Source organism: Ruditapes philippinarum, unplaced genomic scaffold (assembly GCF_026571515.1).
Source record: "Ruditapes philippinarum isolate M1 unplaced genomic scaffold, ASM2657151v2 ctg370_1_1_1_1, whole genome shotgun sequence".
NCBI lineage: Eukaryota > Metazoa > Mollusca > Bivalvia > Venerida > Veneridae > Ruditapes > Ruditapes philippinarum.
In genome coordinates, this window is record NW_026852008.1 from 422,354 (window position 1) to 443,857 (window position 21,504).

Genomic DNA, 21,504 nt, shown 5'->3' on the forward strand with positions numbered 1-21,504 from the left:
TTTCTCCTTTGTTGTTTTTCCCATAAAATGTTTAAAAAGAAAAAGAAAATTGGCCTGATATTTAGAAAGGATTAATTATTTAGTTTGAAATCTTGGTAAACAAAATGGTTTAGAATTATTTCAGTTAGAAACATTAAGGGAACAGTGACCTACTGGTTATGGTGTCTGCCTCACACCCAAGGGATTGTTGGTCTTATTTGTATTATATACAACACTATAAAAATAGTACAAGTTAGTGCCAGGATGTGGATGAGTGTTTTGGATAATATACCGGTACAAGATTTCTTCATAATGGAATTCATATAATGATTAACTGAAAGATATTTATTTTTGAAAAAAGGTACATGCAATCACAATGATCTTGATATGAAGTCACATTAACCTTTTCTTTGAAATTCTAAAATTAATTCAAATCCACAATATTTATGTCTTTGCAACACCCTGAATCGGTGCATCTTAATACTTCATACACTACCAGTCGCTGCTTAACTCTCTGAATACCAACATCTTTATTAGCTTACCTAAAACTCCCCTGTAAAGCTACACCAGCCTTTATGATGCAACTATGTAGTGGTAACACTGCTAGCTTCTAAATTTTAGAACTCTTCCATTGAAAGTCACAAATAGGCATATTTTTCCAACATATTCCATAACACAAATATGGAATAACCTCCAATTCATTACTTGATCTATATATTGATTGGAGTTTGATTGCTGTTGGCTAATCTGAACTACATTTGAACTGAGTATATAGCACACTAAGGATCTTAAAACTACATTTGAACTGAGTATATAGCACACCAAGGATCTTAAATATTCAGAAAATGTGTAACTGTTCCTGTAAGCCTCAACAAGAAACTCATTAAAAACAATGGGGCATTTGTGTCGTAGTCACAAGAAAAATATTCAGTATGAAATAAAATTATTTCACCATTTAAGTAAAAGATGTTGTTTATAGAAATGATGAATGTACAAATAGTGACAGTTTCCACCACTAAACCTACAGTTTATTTGCTTGGGAAGGAAAATGGTAGCATAGGTTCATATATAGTAAAACACTTCTTTTTTTCCAATTGTATTTATTTCAATTGTTGAACAATAAAGATAAATTATGATCTGAACACAGGAGTTGATGAGCATGTAATTTTAGTTTATAGATAACACAAATGTTTGTAGCTAACATGTAGACCTTTGATATTAGTGTTTGGATTAATGTGTGCAATATTAAAATGTCTGTTACTGATTTACTATCATTTACAAAAAGTGATAACTATAAAATTACCCGCTTCAGCTTCTTAAAATATATGGAGCAAACTTTTATTTTATCAATAGCACATCAATAATTCAATTATTGTCCCTGAAAGCGTGTTTCCTTTCTTTTTAAAACACTAGCTCTTCCATAAAATTGTTTTGTTTCAACTGGCAGTGCCAGTTAAAAAATTTGATCACTGATCTAGTCTTGTTTCACATTCTCCCATGCACTGTTATGATCAAGTTACTCCACTGATGTTACTGTCCTGTTTTGTATTTCCATTGATTTCATTGTAGAATACAAATGAAACATTTTGTATTGTATCTTGTAAATACCATGTCTGAAACAAAGGGAAGCAATTCTATATAATTATTCACCAAGAATTTCAAAAATAAAGTAAGTTGAATGAATATAAATTTTATTAATTGACAAAAAGGAATAAAAAATAGTTTACTTGCAATAATTTAAATTCAAAGTTGTCATTTTGTTAAGAATAGACGTGCAAAAGAAACTCTGCTTTGGATTTGGAATAATTCTTTAGTTTCAAATTTATAATTATATGATGTTTGGTATCATAATGAAGGTTATTTAATTTCCTACAGAATGGTATTCTTGTATTCAAATAGTTTTATATAAACGCATGGTTTTCAATTTCGTGTATAAACGGTCAAAATAAAAATTATACAAATTTGTGATATTGACATAGATTCTGATGCTGTGAATTAAACTGCAGTTTATATGACTTGTAATGATTTTGTTGTGATCATTTTGTCTATATCAGGGTATTGCTACAGTGATGTCTAATTAACTGAACAATATGATGTCTCATAGATTTGATGTAACATTGTATGAGATCAAGAAGTATGTTATTTACATGTATTTTAATTTATAGAGCATTCTGCTCACATTTTGTTGACAACATGCTTTGACTTCACTTTACAATCAAGAAGATCCCAAATAAGCTCTATAGAACTGAGGTCAGGAGAAATGGAAGGGTGAGGCAAGATGTTGACACTTATTCTGTTTATGTATTGCTGCTTCACATCATTACACAAGTCATAAAACTTTGTTTAAAGTGTTAAACCATATCACAATTTGTATTTTCATATTGAATCTTACCATACATTCTATACAAACTGCTTTTTGAAAACAAATAATATCAATGTGGTTACTTAAATAAACTAAATTATGGTATAAAACATCACATAATTTCAACAGTGGATATCGCACATTCATACCAAATGCCAGGTGCAGTTTTTCATTTGTGTTTGAGTATTTTCTTTATTTTTTTTGGTTGGGTTTTATGCCGCACAGTATAGGTCATCTGGCAATTTTCCAGGTTTACTGGTGGAGGAAGACGTCTGGTGTACCTCTGTGCATTATTTCAGGCACAAATGAGCACCCCGAGTAGAACCACTGACTTTTCTTATGCTTGCACATGAAAAGATTCAAAGATGCTTGCGCAACTCAGGCAGTGAGGGGCAAGTCGTTTGAAGTCAAAAACCTTAACCACTTGGTCACAGATGCCCCATGTTTGAGTATAAAATGAAACATCAATTGAAACTAAACAGAATGAATGAGTGCACCTAATGTTTAAATAATATTTTGAAATATTATATTGTTGAGACATCCTTTAAATGAGATTCTAACTTTTGAAAGTAAATACCTTTATCCATTGAAATTCATTAAGTTTTTTTTATATATAATTTAGAAACCAAGGAGAAACCATTGTTTTACATTAATAGCATATTTCTGTTATATTATTTTGGATATATAAATATATCTACTTACGGGATGTTTGTTTATGACAGAACTGGGCAAGTGTTTCCATTCCATCAACTCATCCATGCCTAAATTCTGTCTCTTCTGTACAAAAAAATAAAATAATTCTCAGACTTTTTACCAGTAAAATGAAATTCAAACTAATACATTTGTTTTTACTTTATGTTTCATTTGAATTGTTAATAAGGTAATGTTGTTTCCTAATTGCTTGTGCTGCTTAAAGCATTTTTCAGGCACAAGTGTGCACCTTGTAAGAGATAGAACCATTAAAGATCCTGTAACATAAACTTTTTATGGTTTTATATCATAAATATGATGCTCAAATTAAAATTTATCAATTTTGTAAGTTCCAAAAAGCATTATTTATAAAGATATTACCGAATTTAACAGTTCATGTAAATACATATTCTTAGATGTTTGAAAATTGTTTAATAAGCATAATTATATACATATATATAATTTCACTTAAGTGTGGTATACAACCTCAATTACAACATACAGGATCTTTAACTACCAGTAAGCTATCTGAACAGATTTTCTCACATTAAAGACTAGAAACTTGAAGCAGGATGGAGCAAGTGAATTATGGACAACAATCTGAACTTCTTGCTCAGTAAATTAAATACAGGTTACATCCTTACAGGTTCATCATCACTAATGACTCATTATTTTCACCCCATATGTGATCATTTCTATACAATGAAATTTTCCTCTGCTAAAAATATTTCATAATTTCTAATAAATATAGTGTCAAAGTGTGCTGAAACTGTGCAGCCTGACCAGGGAACCCTGAGAATATGGAAATTTAACAAATTTCAAAATATTTCAATATACATCAGTGGAAACAGATTAAATATGACTTAGGCTTCAATGACAAGCAATATAAACACCTAATCTGTCTAAAAAAATAGCAAGACTTGCCAGGTTTTTAGCTCGAACTGAATTCCTATTTCATGGATTTCAATCCTTATTCGTAATAACTTTGCCATGGAGTGGGTAATAAATAAGAAATTCACTAAGGCCATTAACTACTCACTACACAACAAGACTCTTCAAAAACACTGGATTCTTTAAACTACTAAAAGATTGTTCAGTAAGTGGACTGCTACACTTAGAGATATTAAAATGCTTATCATATTTACAGGCATAGCTTTGACCCCTAGTTGACATGGTCTGTTAGTGGCTGTGTGAATATTTTGCTGGACTGGTTGAACAGTATTTCTAGCACCACAATCACAGTTGAGTAGATCATGTGTATCACAGTCTGTTGACATGTTTACAGAAAATAAATCCTGTAAAATTGAAAAACAAATTGATAAACCATCAATATACATGTAATTTGTGACATCAAGATTTTTTTTATAAACATCAGTAAGATTTACATTAAAACTTGCAGCTTATTTAGACAACTGCAAGTCTCCATTCTTTGCTTCACACAATAACATTATGTAAAAGTAAAAATTGCATGATCACCCTGCTAGAAGTTATCAGATACCATGACATTTTTGTTTGTAAAGACTGTACCATGAAGCAAAACCTTAAGCTAGCAGTAAATTCATCAGGAGTTGTTCATCATTAATACTGAATTATAAATCCATTCATATTAATATGTTGTTTTATGTTGACTGTATATAGTTATGTTATATTGTATATCTATGATGAGGCCCACTTGGAAGATCCAGAAACCAAATGTGTAAGACTAATTAAATAAAGTTGTTACTTACTTACAAATCCTGTACTAATAGCTCATCCCACACTGTCAAGGTACAATCAATATCAAGCAATTTGATAAAATATTTTGTTAATACCATTACATGTATGTATATGAACAGGAGCTGTCTGTAGGACAGTGTGCCCTAATATTATAAGTGTTTAAAAGTAAAACAAGTGTCATGAAAATGTAAAATTTTCAAAGTTCAAAAAGGGCCATATTCTATCAAATTTCGTGTAAGAGATATGTACATTACACAGTGACTTCCTATTATGCTTTCAAATAAGTGCTTGAAGTTTCAGTCTATTCCCATAAGTAGTTTTAGAGATACCATTACTTGCACGCAAAAACTTAACCAATGTGCGATACAGACACTGTGTTAAGTACAAAAACTCTCCCTATTCTTAGAATATTTATACCAAAAATTCAAAACACATTCTTGCACTCAATTACATGTAATAAAGTTTCACTAACCCTGAGATCTTCCAATGAGAATTGTACAGCAGTATTTTTCTCCCTGACATCCATCACTGCTCCACTCAATCCTTGTTTACTAATCTGTCTCTGATATATCTTCTCCTCTATACTTCCCTATACATACAAACATTACACTGACAGTAACACAGATTGTATTCTATCTTAGATAACAACATCAGACACATAGTTATGTTTGAGATCTAGGTGACAATTTAACTGTTAAGTTCACTTGTTTACAAATAGATTAATGCCATACATTGTAACAAGCACTCAACATCTGGATTGAGTCTTCAGTGTTTATCAAAAGCTAATGTTTTTTAAGTACGTATGTTCTAAAAGTTAGTATTTTCAGAAGTACAAATGGATAAACAGTATAAAATTAGTTCAATATAAATGACAACTTTTGTGTACCAGCTTGAAAATAGCCCTATATTCTCCATCAGAATTTAAACCTCTAATTTATTACATCATCAAACACATACATTTATCTCTTATTGAGACAAATGAATTCAATCACTTCTAGAATCTCCTACCAAATATGGTATAGATGCTATAAATATTAAGAACATTTGTTTGTTTCATTGTATGTAATGAAAACTACTTTATAGTGAAAGAATTTTAGATTGAAAGATATTTCACAGGTAAAAGCTAAGTACATGTATGTCATATCAAACAAATTTCATTCATAACTTCAACAATACTTACATATTTGAAGAACTTTGGTATATTTTAACAGGTACACAAATGTTTATTAGCTTACAGTTATCATGTACATTTTTTTTTGAATATGTGAAGTGTTTTCCTTTAAATTTCCATTCATTCATGAAATACACTCTTAGTTCATATTCAAATTAAGTGAAATCACATTTAATTAACAATTCTGATAATTTCACCATGAACTCATTGATATACATTACACTGGGATATTTCAGTGCTACTTACTGTGGTCAATAACCTATATATATGAACAACATTTTTCTGTCCATCCCTCCATACTCTAGCCATTGCCTGCAAGTATCCAAAATAAATTAAGATTTCATCATTAAAAGTTTTACAGTCAATAGATTTATTATTTTCATTGAGGTTAAGGTCGTTCTGACACTGTTAAGGTTATATACTTTCTACATGTAGCTTTCCTGGGGGAGGAAGACACCTTCGGTCCACTTTTGTGCATTATCTTGGTACCTCAGTAGTAGCTAGATAGCTTCCTAACACGAAACAATCTGAATGAACATATTCTTAACTACTAAAACTTTTTTTTTGCCATACAAAACATGTAACACATGATTAAATCTGATTACCTGTAAATCATTAGCTGGGTTCCAGTCTATATCATAGAGAACCAATCGTGATGCCCCAACAAGATTCAAACCTACGCCTCCAGCCTTAGAACTCAACAAGAAAATAACTGGAATCAAAGTGTGTAACAGAAACTGAACAACTGGCATAAATCGAATATAAACCCTTTTATAAAGTCAAATAAAAAGTAAGAAACCATGTTATGTATCAAGATGTTTCATAGAAACATAAATGTACATGCCGTAACTTATTCTTTATTTACTAACATTGGAAGCAAAAAAAAAGTTCTTAATTTTCTAAAAATCTGACATACTTCTGACATGATAACAAAAGTAGGAAAGAACCTAATAAAAAAATCTATTGTTATTACATGCACTTAACATTTGTTTTTTATATTTCTTTTCATTTCTATTGAAATCCTGTACATATAAAAACATTAATAGAGTAATAAAAAGCCAGCAGTAAGTATTAAATCAGTAGACTTACATTCTGGAGAATGTTTACTATTAAATCTCTGAACAAGTTCCTGTCTTTTACTGGTTGGAGTCTGTCCATCAAGTCTTAAATATTTATACTGTATCTGATCACATAAACACTGAATTAAGTCTAATGTCTGTAAAAATAAAATGTTCAAATATCATCAACTTCTTGGCTGTACAGCATCCCTTTGTAAAATTTAATTATTTACTATAAAGAATAGAGATATTTCATGCACAAACTCTTTGCCATTTGGCATCTCCATTTAAAGCAATGTTTATAAAATAAGAAATATTCTATTAAATTTCTATCAAAGCAGTTCATTCTCCTTCCTTGACCTCTTTAGTTTAAAAGAACAATGAGTTTGTTTGTTTGTTTTATAGGGTTTTATGTCACACCAACACAGTATAAGTCATATGGCGATGTTCAAGCTTTGCTGGTGGAGGAAGACCTCAGGTGCCCTTCTGTGCATTATTTCAGGCATTAAAGAGCATCTGAGTAGAACCACCGACTTTCCATAAAAGAACTATGAAAGTAATAATGCAAGTAATTTCTTATAAAAATATGTCTCATCATTACAGCATTTACATAACCATATGAGCAGATGGTCTCTTAACTATACTGTGTACCCTCTTTTATTAACAATACTTGAGAGTCTAAAAGGATATTCACAGTTGTGTTCTTCACCTCACTTGGTTTGCTTTGGATTGTTTCTGTCAATAAAGATTTATACACATTATATACACTAAAACAACAACAATAATAAAACAATAAGTATACCTTTGTATGATTGGATACAACAACAATTTTCTCTGGTTTACAAGACTGTACTGAGTTAAGATGTTGTAATAAGGAGCTCAATACAGCCAACTTGCCAGAATGTTCCTCCAGACCTTTATCTATACAGAATCCCTCAGGGAATAAGCTGTGTAAACCTCCATATACTGACCTCTGTAAATTACCAATAAATTCATTACAGTGCTTCTTCCTAATCATATATATATGCTACTTTACATTTTCTGTAACATTATAAAATTAATACTGTAAAAAGTTTTTCTACTATTAAAACATTTTGTTCATGAAAAAAATATATATCATATAATTTTTCTAAATAAATCTTGAATTAACTCCACTTATAAATCAAAGTCTCGGTTTCCTTTACATGTCTCCATGCAAAGAGATTTAAAAAGAAGAGCTGTTGGTAGGACAGCACGCTCAACTCTTCTCAATGTGCGATAGTAAAACAACAGCCTGGATAAAATAGTGCCATAATTCTGTCAAAATCCATGGTTAAAGTTATGGGCCTTCTGTTATGCTCTCGAAAAAGTGTGTGAAGTCAACCAAATTTCTTCTACTAACATGCACCCAAATCCGTAACAAAAGTGTGATGCTGGGGTAAGTACAATAGCTTTTCCTATTTTTCCTAATCGAGGTAATAATTAACAAAAATTACTGCACAGTACTATTATTTTTGCAAAAACAATACTGATGAACTGATGAAAAAAAATAACCACAGAAATTACATAAAGTTTTTGTCACATCATAAAAAGTCTTACATTTTCATCATAATCTTCACAGTTTTTGTTGTCTTCATGCTCCAATGATTTCTTGTATACAAGAGAAGGATGGTTACACAGCTGTTTTAAAGCTCCAATACAAATTAGGTGTGGTGAACCAGACATACTACCAGACAAACAAGACCGGATCAGTTGACAGCGTAACAATTGTTGATACAAGGTAAGTTGCAGGGCAGATGGTCGGCAAAATAACACTATGTCTCCTAGAATAATAAATAAATAAAAAATTATTTTGTAATTGCGAATGTGGTACAAATTGTTTATGAATCACTATCATTAAATAGTACATAAACATACAAATGATGTATCATTAAATATGGAGAAATTTAAAGTGAATGTAAACCAAAGTAGATGTTAAATGATTTTTTTAAAAGCCAAAGTCTATGTAATTCTGGATCTCCTTAGGTAACATACATTTCTTCACTTTCAATATGTCAATGTAATTTTTTTTAAATTTTGATAAATAAGTTATTACTATTTATTCAAGTCTTAATCTATCGCAAAATATACCCATTCAAGTACATTAATAAATATATATTTGAGATATGATAAAATTTCAGAAAAATTACGTTTAGGTGGGAGATATTTGTTGTTGATTTCCTGCGTCCTTCTCAATATAAACATCTGAGTCATTCTGCTAAGCTCCACTCCTCTTTCTTCACCCAATGAAATCTCTTCCTTAGTAGCACCTGGTTGACGAGATGCTACAATTGGATCCTCGTACACTCTTCTAAAACCAGCGCTAGTGCCTGTGCAATACAACCAGGAATTACAAATAGGTTATACGGTCATGTTATAATAGCCTCATTTCAGTAAGAAAGAAATTAAGTGTATATACAAATATTAGACACCACCAGCTTATATCATTATGGAAAGCATCAGAATTGATTGCTGGGTCACTAGTTCAGGTGAAATTTCTCTGTGATAATTGATATCAATTCGAATGGTAATCATATAGGATTAATAATCAGCCACTTTGGGAAAAATTGGTAGTAAATTGTTAAATATCCAGAAAAACTGGTTAGGTGGAGTGACTGGTGGTTTATAACCAAAAATGTATTTCTATTGGCATAAAAAACCAGATAAGCAAACAAAACATGTTATAGACAAAGTCAACTGGAGGAAATTCAAAAAGTTAAGATTCAATAGTTTTATATCATTAAGATAGATTAGTTGTAACAAGTGACTGTAAAGTATACCTAGCACTCCTGGATTACAAAATTCTACTATAGAAAAGAATTCTTGTAAATCATTCTGTATTGGTGTACCAGTCAATACAACTCTTCTCTGTGTAGGTAAACTCATTATCAACTGTAAATAAAACAATACATAACTTTTTCTGTTTCCAGTACCAATGTAAGTACATGCATAATGTAAGTAATAATATTCATATTAGTTAAAATTTCAAAACTTTAATCCCACAAAATATCTGACTTCAACCATATAGATGAAACATAGCTATTAAGTTTAAAGATTCATATAAACTTAATTGATGACAATATTTTATGAGAAACATATTATGCATTGTATAATGGCCATATGATACTGACACATCTGATGTCCTCTGGATTGTTGCATTCAAAAGTAGACACTTCAGTAAAACCACTGGTTTTGCATCAAGAGCTAGGTAACTTCCACAACTTGAAACAAGATTGCATTTGAGAAAAATGCTATGCCACCGCATTAATACAACACTAAATAGTAGTGTAGGAACAGATTTTTTTTGTTTCTTCACAATTGAAGATTGTCATAATGCATAGATCCCTGACCTATCTAATTCTTATTATCAGATTAGTGGTTAAATCTATTGTTAACCCAATAAAAGATCGGAGTAGGAATATATCAATGCACTTGAGTCTATTGAATTTGGTGGTGAAGGTCCTATTTCACACAGCCTAAATTTCATGACTGCATCAAAGGACAACATGTAATACACTTTGTCAAAATCTAGGTCAGCTGATATCAAAGTTCACTTTTAATTTTGACACTAGAGGCAAAATTTGAACAACTTTGGTAGAGTACCTATAGATGATATCATTTAACAAATATTAAAGCTCTAAGCCTTGTACCTTCAGACAATAAGATTTTTTTATTTTTTACTATATGTATATATTGAAAATCAATGACCCCGGGCGGGGACATTTTTGACCCCAGGGCTATTATTTGAACAATCTTGCTAGAGGTTCACTTCACAATGTTTCATGCAAAATATCTAACCTCTAGCATTTGTCAATTGCTAGAAGAATTTTTTTTAAAGTTTTAACTATAAGTTTTTACTATGTAAATATGAGGAAAATCAATGACCCCCGGGGCGGGGTCGATTTTGACCCCTGGGCTATAATTTGAACAATCTGGGTAAAGGTCTACCAGACAATGCCTTATGCAAAATATCTAAGCTCTAGGCCTTTTGGGTCTTTACAAGAAGGTATTTTAAGTTTTTACTATATGTACATATAGTGAAAATCAATGACCCCCGGGGCGAGGCTGATTTTGACCCCAGGGCTATAATTTGAACAATCTTGGTAAGGGTTTACCAGACAATGCCTCATGCAAAATATCTAAGCTCTAGGCCTATGGGTCTTTACAAGAAGGTGTTTTAAGTTTTTACTATATGTACATATAGTGAAAATCAATGACCCCCGGGGCGGGGCCGATTTTGACCCCAGGGCTATAATTTGAACAATCTTGGTAGAGGTCTACCAGACAATGCCTTATGCAAAATATCTAAGCTCTAAGCCTTTTGGGTCTTTACAAGAAGATTTTTTAAATTTATTCTTATAATTCCTTTTGGTTGCCATGGCAACCAGATTTCTGCATGGAATTAAATTCTTTGAACAACTTTGGAAGCCCTTTACCCAAGGATCAATCCTGCCAAGTTTGGTTGAAATTGGACTAGTGGTTTTTCACAAGAAGATTTTTTAAGTTCACTATATAATCTATATAACACACACACACACAAACAAACAAACTAACACACACACACACAGGTGAATCGCTATATGCCACCGCATCGCAGATGCTGCGGTGGCATAAAAAAAAACTCGCTAGTGGGAATGGGAAAAGTTTTCTGACATTAAGAACTTGGCCACAAGGACCTGCATAAATAACATCAAGGTTAAACTTGTATTACTATAATAGAACAAGGCATGGTCACAGAATGTCCAACTGGATATCGAAATGATTTATATAAACCGTGTCAACATACAGATGTAGTTTTAATGTTGGTATTCTTCAGCCTATGACCTTCATCACAAACAATAAGGTCAAATGTTAGCTGTTGTAAGGTCTCAAACATTCTCACAAACATCTCATATGAGATAATCAACACTGGGTATAAAGATGTCTTCATAAAATCCTGCAAGAATCATAAATATCGACAGAACTTTGAGTACTTTCGAGTACTGATGGCCTTATTGAATTGTCTGTTTCAAAAGTAAGAGCAAGGTCAAGATGCAAATACATCAAGCCTGACAGGACTCTATACTGCTAGTTATATGACATGGACAGTTATATATTTAATTTAAAGTGGGGCGTCCGTGGCCGAGTGGTTAAAGTCGTTGACTTCAAACCACTTGCCCCTCACCGCTGTGGGTTCGAATCCCTACAGGGACTTTGGATTATTTCATGTGAGGAAGCTATCCAGCTAGCTTACGGAACGTCGGTGGTTTTACTCGGGTGCCCGTTCATGCCTGAAATAATGCAAGGAAGGGCACCTGAGGTCTTCCTCCACCAGTAAAACTGGAACGTCGCGATATGACCTATACTGTGTCGATGTGACGGAAAACCCAAAAACAAAAAACAAAATATATTTAAAGCAGTACAATACTATAACATAAATTTAGTATGGTGACAGTTAATGTATATTAAATATTGGTAATGTAAATTGTGCTCTTAATATATTGAAAATTTCCTGAATCTATTGTTTGTTTGTTTTGTTGGGTTTGAACCTACAGCTGTGAGAGGCAAGTGAATAATGGGCATGTTAAAACAAGTCTGGCAATTTAAGTGCAGCTTTAACAATTGATACTTCAAAAAGCTGTGCATGACATGTTCTTCAGGAAGGATTTATTTGATAACAAAATGTCTAGTCTCAATACTTTACCACTACTTTTCAAAAAGAATTTGGGAGCATTTTGATGTGCCTTGCATAAGAACAGGCTAGCTAGTGCTCATATAGAATACAGCATATGACTAAATCACTGTTATCTTTAACATCCAAGAATGAAAAACAAGTAAACCCTTTTTAATTAATTTTTCATCAGCTAAAACATTTACTGTTTACCTCAACTTTCTTGTCTGAGCTTACAGCATAAACTTGCAACCTTTCAAATCCAAGCCACTTCTTAAATTCCTGATGCCAATTCTGTAAGTAAAAAGATCATTTTCTTTACATTAGACATAATACACAATAATTTCTTTCAACTGGGTATAGTTTTTAAAATGTTAAAAGTTCTAAATTTGAATGAATACTATGCCTCTAAAGAGCCTTGACTGAGACCTTTGAACTTGATGTGGGTCTGATGGTATATTTGAAATTTTGGGTCATGTTGTCCTTGGCCTTTGACCCATGATGTCTAAGTGGGTCTTGCAGGCAGAGCTTATGAAAGTATATACACATGTAAAATTATAGTTCTTTTAATGACAGCATATTCATTTTTTGACCAAGGTTAATATTAACTATTTAAGTTCATGGTGACCTTGCCTATTACCCTTGTCACCTTTTTGTGCATCTGGTGGGTAAGATGGAAGCACCTGAGAAGTTTGGAGACTATAGGTGGAAGAACTTCTGTGTTACTCACAGTTTAACTTTTGTGACAAAAAGACAAACATGCCCTCCCAATCTATCTATCCAGCAGTATAAAAAATCTTTTTGAAATAACCTAAATATAAATATACACCATAAAACTCTTTAGTTTATACAAATTTATTTTAGTTTAATTGTGTTGGAAGCTTATTGAAACACTCTCAAATCCATTCTTGGAACTAACCAGTACTAAGCAATAATTGTTTAGTTTGTTGCTCACTGAAACAATGGCTTTCCCCTGACAATATTTGAACCCATGTGTGTTTACAGGTAAATTGACTTTAATTAACCTACTATGCTTGAATATAACTTTAGAAGAATCAATTCAATCATTGATAAAACTAAAGACTAGTATGAAAAAGATTCTGACCTATATAACTTGCTACAATCAAACAATGGAAGTAAATAAAACATTATACACACCTTCACTAGACTACCTGGTGTTATTACGAGTATTCTTTTAGCTACAGGCTTTCCTCCATATGGTCCCTGTTTGTACAGTGTCCTAGAGGTGCAAATGATTCCATCTATATCAATTACACTTTATTAAAACTTACCTTCTCCCTTTTTAAAACATAAATGTACAACAACTTTTATCAAATACAACACCAAATAGATGTTAATTATTTTAACCACTTGTTCAGTGTTGTCATTTGTGACTGTAACTTTGTAAGTCATTGCTTTTGAGTTCATATTCAACAAAGAACAATACTATTATTTAAGTTTTTTTATTTATTTATTATTATTATTTAATTATTTTAATTGCAAAATTAAATACTAGTAAGTCTTAACTTTTAATGTACTCTTCATATTAGGTCTGATTAAGTTAATATTTTTGAGACAGCTGCTACTGATTGTACTCTGGAATTCATTATTCATAATAATATATTCAATAGATCAACGACACTCATGCATGGTTGCTAGTGGTGAACTATGCTATACATACCATATTAAAGAAATACACTGCAATGTTTTCCCAAGCCCCATGTCATCTCTGAAAAGAAACACATATATACACAACCAATATTGCAGTAAATAATGCAAAAAGTAGGAAAATCAAATTTCTGTCAGAAAGTTTCAACATGTGCAAAATCCTTCATAGGAAGGAAAAGATCTGGGGTTTTCTGCTTAAATTGGAAGCATGACTTTGTTTCTAAATTCTATCTCCTTTGTTTAAGTCAATGTTAATCATAACCAAATATTTCTTGAATTAAACATTCTTAGAGCCTGTAACCTTGAATGAAGCACCCCTTCCTCTTAACACAAACCATTCTAATTTTCTAATGGAATATAAGTTTCAATAACAAAAATAACCAGACAAATTTATTCAACACTTTTTCCCTATAAAGTGATCAACTCATCTGAGGTGTCATAAAATAATTATAAAAGTGGGTTGAAAACATGTGCACTCTTCTTTTGGAGGAAATTTTAAAGATATTATCATTATTATTATATCATATTAACAAACTTACGCAAGAATTGCCCCCTGCCCACTGTAATTTCTATATCCCATGACACACTCATATAAGAAAGTGACCCCTTCTCTTTGATGAGGTCTGAGATTGGAGGAGAGATAAGGATCAATGACAACATCCACTACAGGAAGGGATCTCTTGTTCCATTGCCACTGTAATATACATTGATTCATACAAGAAATACAAGAGTTTTATTATGACAGACCATATAATAACATTATTCAGTTTTTTCTATGCTAATTTACTGTCAAAGTCTTTTATTAAAAATGTTCCGTTTCTGTATAAATGAATTGAAATTTAACCTTTTTCTTTCCTTTGTAATGAAAAAAAAGCTTACTATATAAATATTTCATACCAAAAACAGTAACAAAATAAGCTAACTTATACTACAAAAATATTGGTTAATAAAATATTGTAGCATCTAATGCATGGCAACTTGACTAGAAAGTATAACAGAATAATGTAAGATAACTTGTTACCTGGTGACTATCACTGGGTGCTGGCATAACAAGGGCACCAGGTATAGTTGGATCATATCGAGGTTTGACCACTACAGGCTCAGGTTTTGATACTGTACTGTCTATGCATCCAGCCTTCAATGGTTTACTGAATGGCTTTGATACATTTTTCACTGGCACTATGAAACACAAAATACCATTCATTGTTAAGCAATAAATTATATCATTGACAAATATATATACAACACACTTAGAGACTTATGACAATAGTTAGGGAATTCAGTCTCAAGAACCAAAACTGTAATCCAGTATGAATAAAGTTGTTGTTGTTAAAGTTATAATTACTATAACATTATTTCAAGTATAAACCTTAAAAACATCACTTGACAATTTGTACAAAACATTGCATCGGTGATGCAAAGTAACAATCAAAGCTAGCATCTTAAAACATCTTTTTAAACACCTAATTTGCTGAATTTTATTAAATGGACTTGTCCAGCTTCCAGTTTTGGAACTGTTCATAACCATTTTGGGGATATCAGGTTGTACACGGTTAGTCTGTGCAGACTTGCCTGGCTCTATACTAGTGGCAAAGGCTAAATTAGGGTATGGGTTAAAGATTGAGTACGATATTTCTTCCTTTACAGTTTACAAGTTTTGAAATAATAATACAATTGTATCAAAACATTTTTTTTGGTCATTTTTGTATTCTTATCTATAGCTGTATATATGATAATTTGACAATTGTATGAGTGACAAATTAACTGATCAAAATTTTGTTGAAATAATCAAAAGTTATGACATAATTATTCTTTCTGAATCATGGACTACTAAAGACTCTGTTTTAGATATTGACGGTTACTATTGTTATAATTACCGTACAAGTGGTTTTTTCTGCGGGCTCCAAATTCTGCGGTTTTTCCAAATTTTGGCATGTTTTTATTTCTGCGGACTTTATTTCTGCGGCACATTCTTTGGACAAAACGTGATTTAAATTCTGCTACTCGTCTTATCAAAATCTAAGTCACATTTCTCAACCTATTTTTTTGCACGTACACATTTCTTTAGCTTCGTCACCGCAAAACAATAAAGTAATTACAAACAAATGTACTGTTTGCTTGCAAACAAATATAATGCGCAACAATAGAAAGGTGTGCAGCTTTTGATCAACGTGAAATGACGTGTGAAAAATATAACCCTGTAGTATCTTTAATTGTATAATTAAAAAGTTGATAGCAGTTGACCGTAAATCAGATGACAATTATAGTAGACGACGATTATTTAACAGTATAAGGGTTGAAATGGTTTGAAATAACTGTATTCTTAAATTAGCATCATTAACAATTAGTACGTCCTTTAAAAAGACAGATTACATAATAAGCCTACAGCAATTTAATACAATTTGAAAACCCCCTTACCGTTATAATACGTTAGTCGTTATTACTGTAGACGAAACAGGTCATAATGCAGGACACATATCGTAGCAGGTGAGTGAAATATTCTGCGGTTTTTATTTCTGCGGTCATGAAACTGACCGCAGAAAACGCAGAAATAAAGTCACCGCAGAAAAAACCACTTATACGGTATTATAGAAAGTTCAGGCATAGAAGAGCTAGAAGAAATAGTGGTGGCATAGTTATTTATATAAAGGAAAACTACACTAATGGTATATCTGTTGTCAAAAATACTCATGACACAATTGTTTGGCTAAAAATTGATCACTCTTATTTTTCACTTGATACTGATATTTATTTGTGTGGAGTTTACCTTTGGTCAGACGAGTCCCCTATTGCTGGTATAATTAATGATGATTTGTTTGATTTATTATTTGATGATGTATCATATTTTGAAACGCTAGGAACAGTAATGGTTGCTGGGGATTGGAACTCACGAGTTGGTAGCCATAAGGATTTTATTTCCTTTGATGTTTGTAATGATCAGCTAGATTTTGATTTTTATACCCCTGATATTGCTCAAGGACGGGCCTCAGAAGATAATGTATGCAATGCTCGGGGGTTTCGTATGCTTGATTTTTGTAAGTCCACATCATTGCGAATAGCTAACGGTAGAATTGGTGATACCAGTTCGTTCACATTTTTTAACCAACGATCATGTAAGTACAATTTGACTATTTGGTTTTGAATGATAAAGATTTTAAGCGGATTAATACATTTCAACTGTTACCGTTTAACGAATACAGTGACCATGCACCACTCTTCTTTGAAATTGATATTAATTCTTTGATAAGTAGTCAAAATATAATTATTATGAAAAATACCTCGGAGTATACATTTTATAAATGGTCAGATGATCACAAGATAAACTTTAGACGTGATATCATTTCAAAGCTTCCGAGTTTAATGCACTTCTACTTAGTAACGGTACATCGGAGAGCCTTTCTATTGATAATTTAGTTGAGGGTTTTTCCTCGTTGATTGAAGAAGTGGCCGAACCGTACTTTAAACATTCGCGGATATCATGTAATATGCATTCTACATCATGTAATAAAGAGTGGTTTGATCGCGAGTGTGTAGAATCAAAGAAACTGTATATTTTAGCGCTTAATTCATTTAATGGAAATAAATCAATAGATAACAGACAATTACTTTTTGAGCGTAAACGTTCTTATAAACTTTTAATGCGCAAGAAAAAAAGAGTGTTTAAGACTAAAAAGTCGTGTGAATTATGCGAACTTCGTAAATCAAAACCAAAGCAATTTTGGAATCATTTTAAGTCAAAACTTGAAAATTGTTCAAACGATGTAAAACCTGAAGAATTTCGTGAATATTTTTCTAGCTTATTCAATGATATAAGGTCTACACGTATAGAAGATGTAGAAAGTTTTATCTCTGAAACAGACTTTAATATAAATACCCCATCTTTTGAATGCCTGAATACGCCTATTACGTCTAATGAAATACTAATGGCAATTAAAGATCTTAAGCGAAATAAGGCACCATGTCCTGCCGATAATTTATTAAATGAGTTTTTCATTGAGACGTCCGACATACTTATTGGTCATATTACGGACTGTTTTAACACTATATTTGATTCTGGTCATTTCCCAAAAGTATGGTCTTATGGTTATATCGTACCATTATATAAAAAGGGAAATAAGAGGGTACCGAATAATTATAGAGGAATAACATTAGTTAGCAATTTTGGTAAATTATTTACAAAGGTATTAACAAAACGGGTTGAAAATTGGGCACGTGATAACAATATACAGTCTGATGCACAATTCTGTTTTCGTTCAGGTGTAAGCACCGTTGATGCAATTTTTGTTTTGCACTCTTTAGTGGAACGAATACTATCCCAAAATTCACGTCTTTATTGTTGTTTTATTGACATTAAAAAAGCCTTCGATTCAATCTATCGTAATGCTCTTTGGTATAAACTTTTTAATCTCGGACTTGATGGTAAAATGATCAGGATTTTTAGAGATATGTACTCTTCGGTGTCTTCCTGTGTTAAGCACTGTAATACTTTGTCAGACTTTTTTGATATTTCTATTGGTCTAAGGCAGGGCCAAAATAATTCACAGATTTTGTTTGCTTTATTTCTGGAAGATCTGGAACAATACTTAAGAAATGATGATAATAATAACGATAAGGGTTTCACTTTTTATGATATATGTATGATTATTTTACTTTTTGCCGACGATATGGTTATATTTGGAAAGTCAATTGAAGAATTGGAATCGAATCTAAATAATTTAAAGCTTTATTGTGATAAATGGGGCCTAGAGGTCAACACAGATAAAACTAAAACAATGGTTTTTAGGAAGAGGGGAAGCATCAGAGAAAATGAAAAATGGTCATACGATAATACTTTATTAGAGACTGTTGATAACTTCAACTATTTGGGTGTAGTCTTTAATTATACGGGGTCTTTTCAACTTCATAATCAGTATGCTATAGGAAAAGCTATGAAAGCCCAAAATGTTTTACTTCGTAATATTAACAAATATGATGTGACCCCTTCCGTTTCACTCCAACTCTTTGATGCATTTGTTTCCTCAACATTAAATTATTCTTGTGCAATATGGGGTTTTACAAAATCTAAGGATATAGAAAGGATTCACTTGAAATTCTGCAAATCATTGTTAGGGGTAAAACACAGTACATGTACTGCAGCAGTTTATTCGGAGTTAGGCTGATATCCTCTTTATGTTCAAAGATATGTTCAAATAATAAGATTCTGGTTACATATTCTTCATTCAAATAATAATATCTTAAAGTCTGCTTTTTATTCATCAATAAGTCTTCATGATAATGGTTATAACTCCTGGGCAGCTAAGGTTCATTCTATTTTAAATGAATATGGATTCACAGATGTATGGCTCAACCCATTGCAATACAGCCCAAAAGAGTTTGTTGAAATATTCAAACGTAGATTAGTTGATTGTTTTATACAAAAGGTAAATGCAGACATTCAGTCTAGTCCACTTTTGTCTAATCTGTATGTACATTTGATTGACAAATTTGAACCTGCATTTTATCTAGATAATTTATTCATTAAATCCTACAGACAAAATTTATCTTGTATCAGATTATCTTCTCATAAATTAAAGATAGAGGTAGAGAGGTATGGTCCTAATAGAAATCAACGTTCTGAAAGAAAATGTGAATTATGTAATCTTCAAGAAATTGAGGATGAATTTCATTTTATTATCATTTGCAATTGTTATACTACATTACGTAGGGAGTTTATTAAGCCATATTTTTACAGAAGACCGAGTATGTTTAAATTTTTGCAGTTTTTGAAGTCAAAAAATAAATCCGAATTAATTGGACTTGCTAAATACATCATCTTTGCTACATAGCGTCGATATGACCTTATTAATATTACCATTTAAAAACTATTTTTACCAGTATGCGCATGATAATTTTGCTCATTAAAAAGCGTCAGTATGGTATTTATCATGTATTTTTAATCGTTGATTAACTACATATTAAATATATGAAAGTCATTTTTGCAACTTTTTAATAAGAGTAATGCCAACTTTTTATTGTTTAAATATGGATTTAAGAACATTCTCCATATATACTTTTGTTTAACAATGTTTGTTTTCAATATGATCGTACCATGACTTATGATTTATGTATTACGTGTTTTGTATTATGACTATGTACAAATATGTATACGTCAATAAATTATATCTATCTATCTGTATGTGCCCTCAACCCCTACAACCTATTCACAAAAATAATAAAGAAAGAAAGGATTATTGTACAGATGTTTTGTTGTTAATATAATTCACAATAAAAACCTATACCTTTAGGTAATGGAGCACTAGATGTCACTGTGTTTCCTGTGAAACATTTACCAGACTTGAATAGGTCTTCTGTCAACAATGACATGACCTGAAAATTAAAACAAGTCCAATTATGTTGATATATATCACAGGGTTAGCCATTTAGCATCCCTCAATGTGCAATGATTAAAAAGGATTAATGAACAACTTCAACATATAAAAAGCTAGTTAACCATTATTCTACTGTCTTAAATGGATTTCTCGATCTTATAGTCTAAACAAGACTATTCTTCATTTTTTATAGAAAAATTTCAAATAAGTACAGATTGTATAGCTAACAGTACTAACTATGATCTGAAGGCACATTTTGAAGGCACAAATGTGCCAACTGATCTTGGTCTGCACTGGATGCATGGGTACACTCAGTCTCTGCTAGCAGGCTAAAGGTTAATAGACACTCCATATAGTTTTTCATGTGACAGAAACCAGATCTTAAGTCTTACATTTCCTGACCATATCATTCAACACTATCTAGAACTCATAACTGTTACAATGACTAAACATTTATTACAACTTGTTAGTCTGTAACTTACAAATATCCTTGCTTATATATAACATAGTGACTAAATTTTAGTAATTATATATATATGTTCTAACATCAAAAGACATTTACTGTACAAATATGACCTCAATATTGATATAGTATTAATCATTGAGGTTTTATAATGATCTTCAGTAACATCTTCACATTTTGAAAAGCATCATTAAAAGAGGAAACAACCTTTCTTTCTCTTTTTAAAGACTATAAATGATTTTTCACCTGAATTTCTTTTCCTCCAATAGGGAGAGTTTCATCTTCCTTCAGAGAAGCCAACTCTGCTGACTTGTAACCAGAACCTTTACCAATCCTACAAGTTGAAAACTTCTTATAAACA

General features: G+C 31.6%; 1 protein-coding gene across 2 annotated transcripts in view; it reads right to left on the reverse strand.

Annotated features, from left to right (window-relative positions):
* Window positions 1-1,059: 1,059 nt before the first annotated feature.
* LOC132746271 (DNA repair and recombination protein RAD54B-like) overlaps window positions 1,060-21,504 on the reverse strand; it is a 35,431-nt gene continuing 14,986 nt past the window's right edge. For both annotated transcript variants that reach the window (XM_060735387.1, XM_060735379.1), the window contains exons 8-26: window positions 21,390-21,477; window positions 20,591-20,678; window positions 15,334-15,491; window positions 14,852-15,006; window positions 14,326-14,373; window positions 13,803-13,884; window positions 12,858-12,938; window positions 11,781-11,930; window positions 9,775-9,886; window positions 9,145-9,324; window positions 8,555-8,778; window positions 7,779-7,949; window positions 7,008-7,134; window positions 6,524-6,630; window positions 6,165-6,230; window positions 5,220-5,336; window positions 4,177-4,326; window positions 3,044-3,118; window positions 1,060-1,592 (exon numbers count right to left, since the gene is read on the reverse strand). In XM_060735387.1, coding sequence (XP_060591370.1) covers window positions 1,491-1,592; window positions 3,044-3,118; window positions 4,177-4,326; window positions 5,220-5,336; window positions 6,165-6,230; window positions 6,524-6,630; window positions 7,008-7,134; window positions 7,779-7,949; window positions 8,555-8,778; window positions 9,145-9,324; window positions 9,775-9,886; window positions 11,781-11,930; window positions 12,858-12,938; window positions 13,803-13,884; window positions 14,326-14,373; window positions 14,852-15,006; window positions 15,334-15,491; window positions 20,591-20,678; window positions 21,390-21,477 — 2,281 coding nt within the window. In that variant the 3' untranslated portion in view covers window positions 1,060-1,490. The remainder of the gene's footprint in view (window positions 1,593-3,043; window positions 3,119-4,176; window positions 4,327-5,219; window positions 5,337-6,164; window positions 6,231-6,523; window positions 6,631-7,007; window positions 7,135-7,778; window positions 7,950-8,554; window positions 8,779-9,144; window positions 9,325-9,774; window positions 9,887-11,780; window positions 11,931-12,857; window positions 12,939-13,802; window positions 13,885-14,325; window positions 14,374-14,851; window positions 15,007-15,333; window positions 15,492-20,590; window positions 20,679-21,389; window positions 21,478-21,504) is intronic.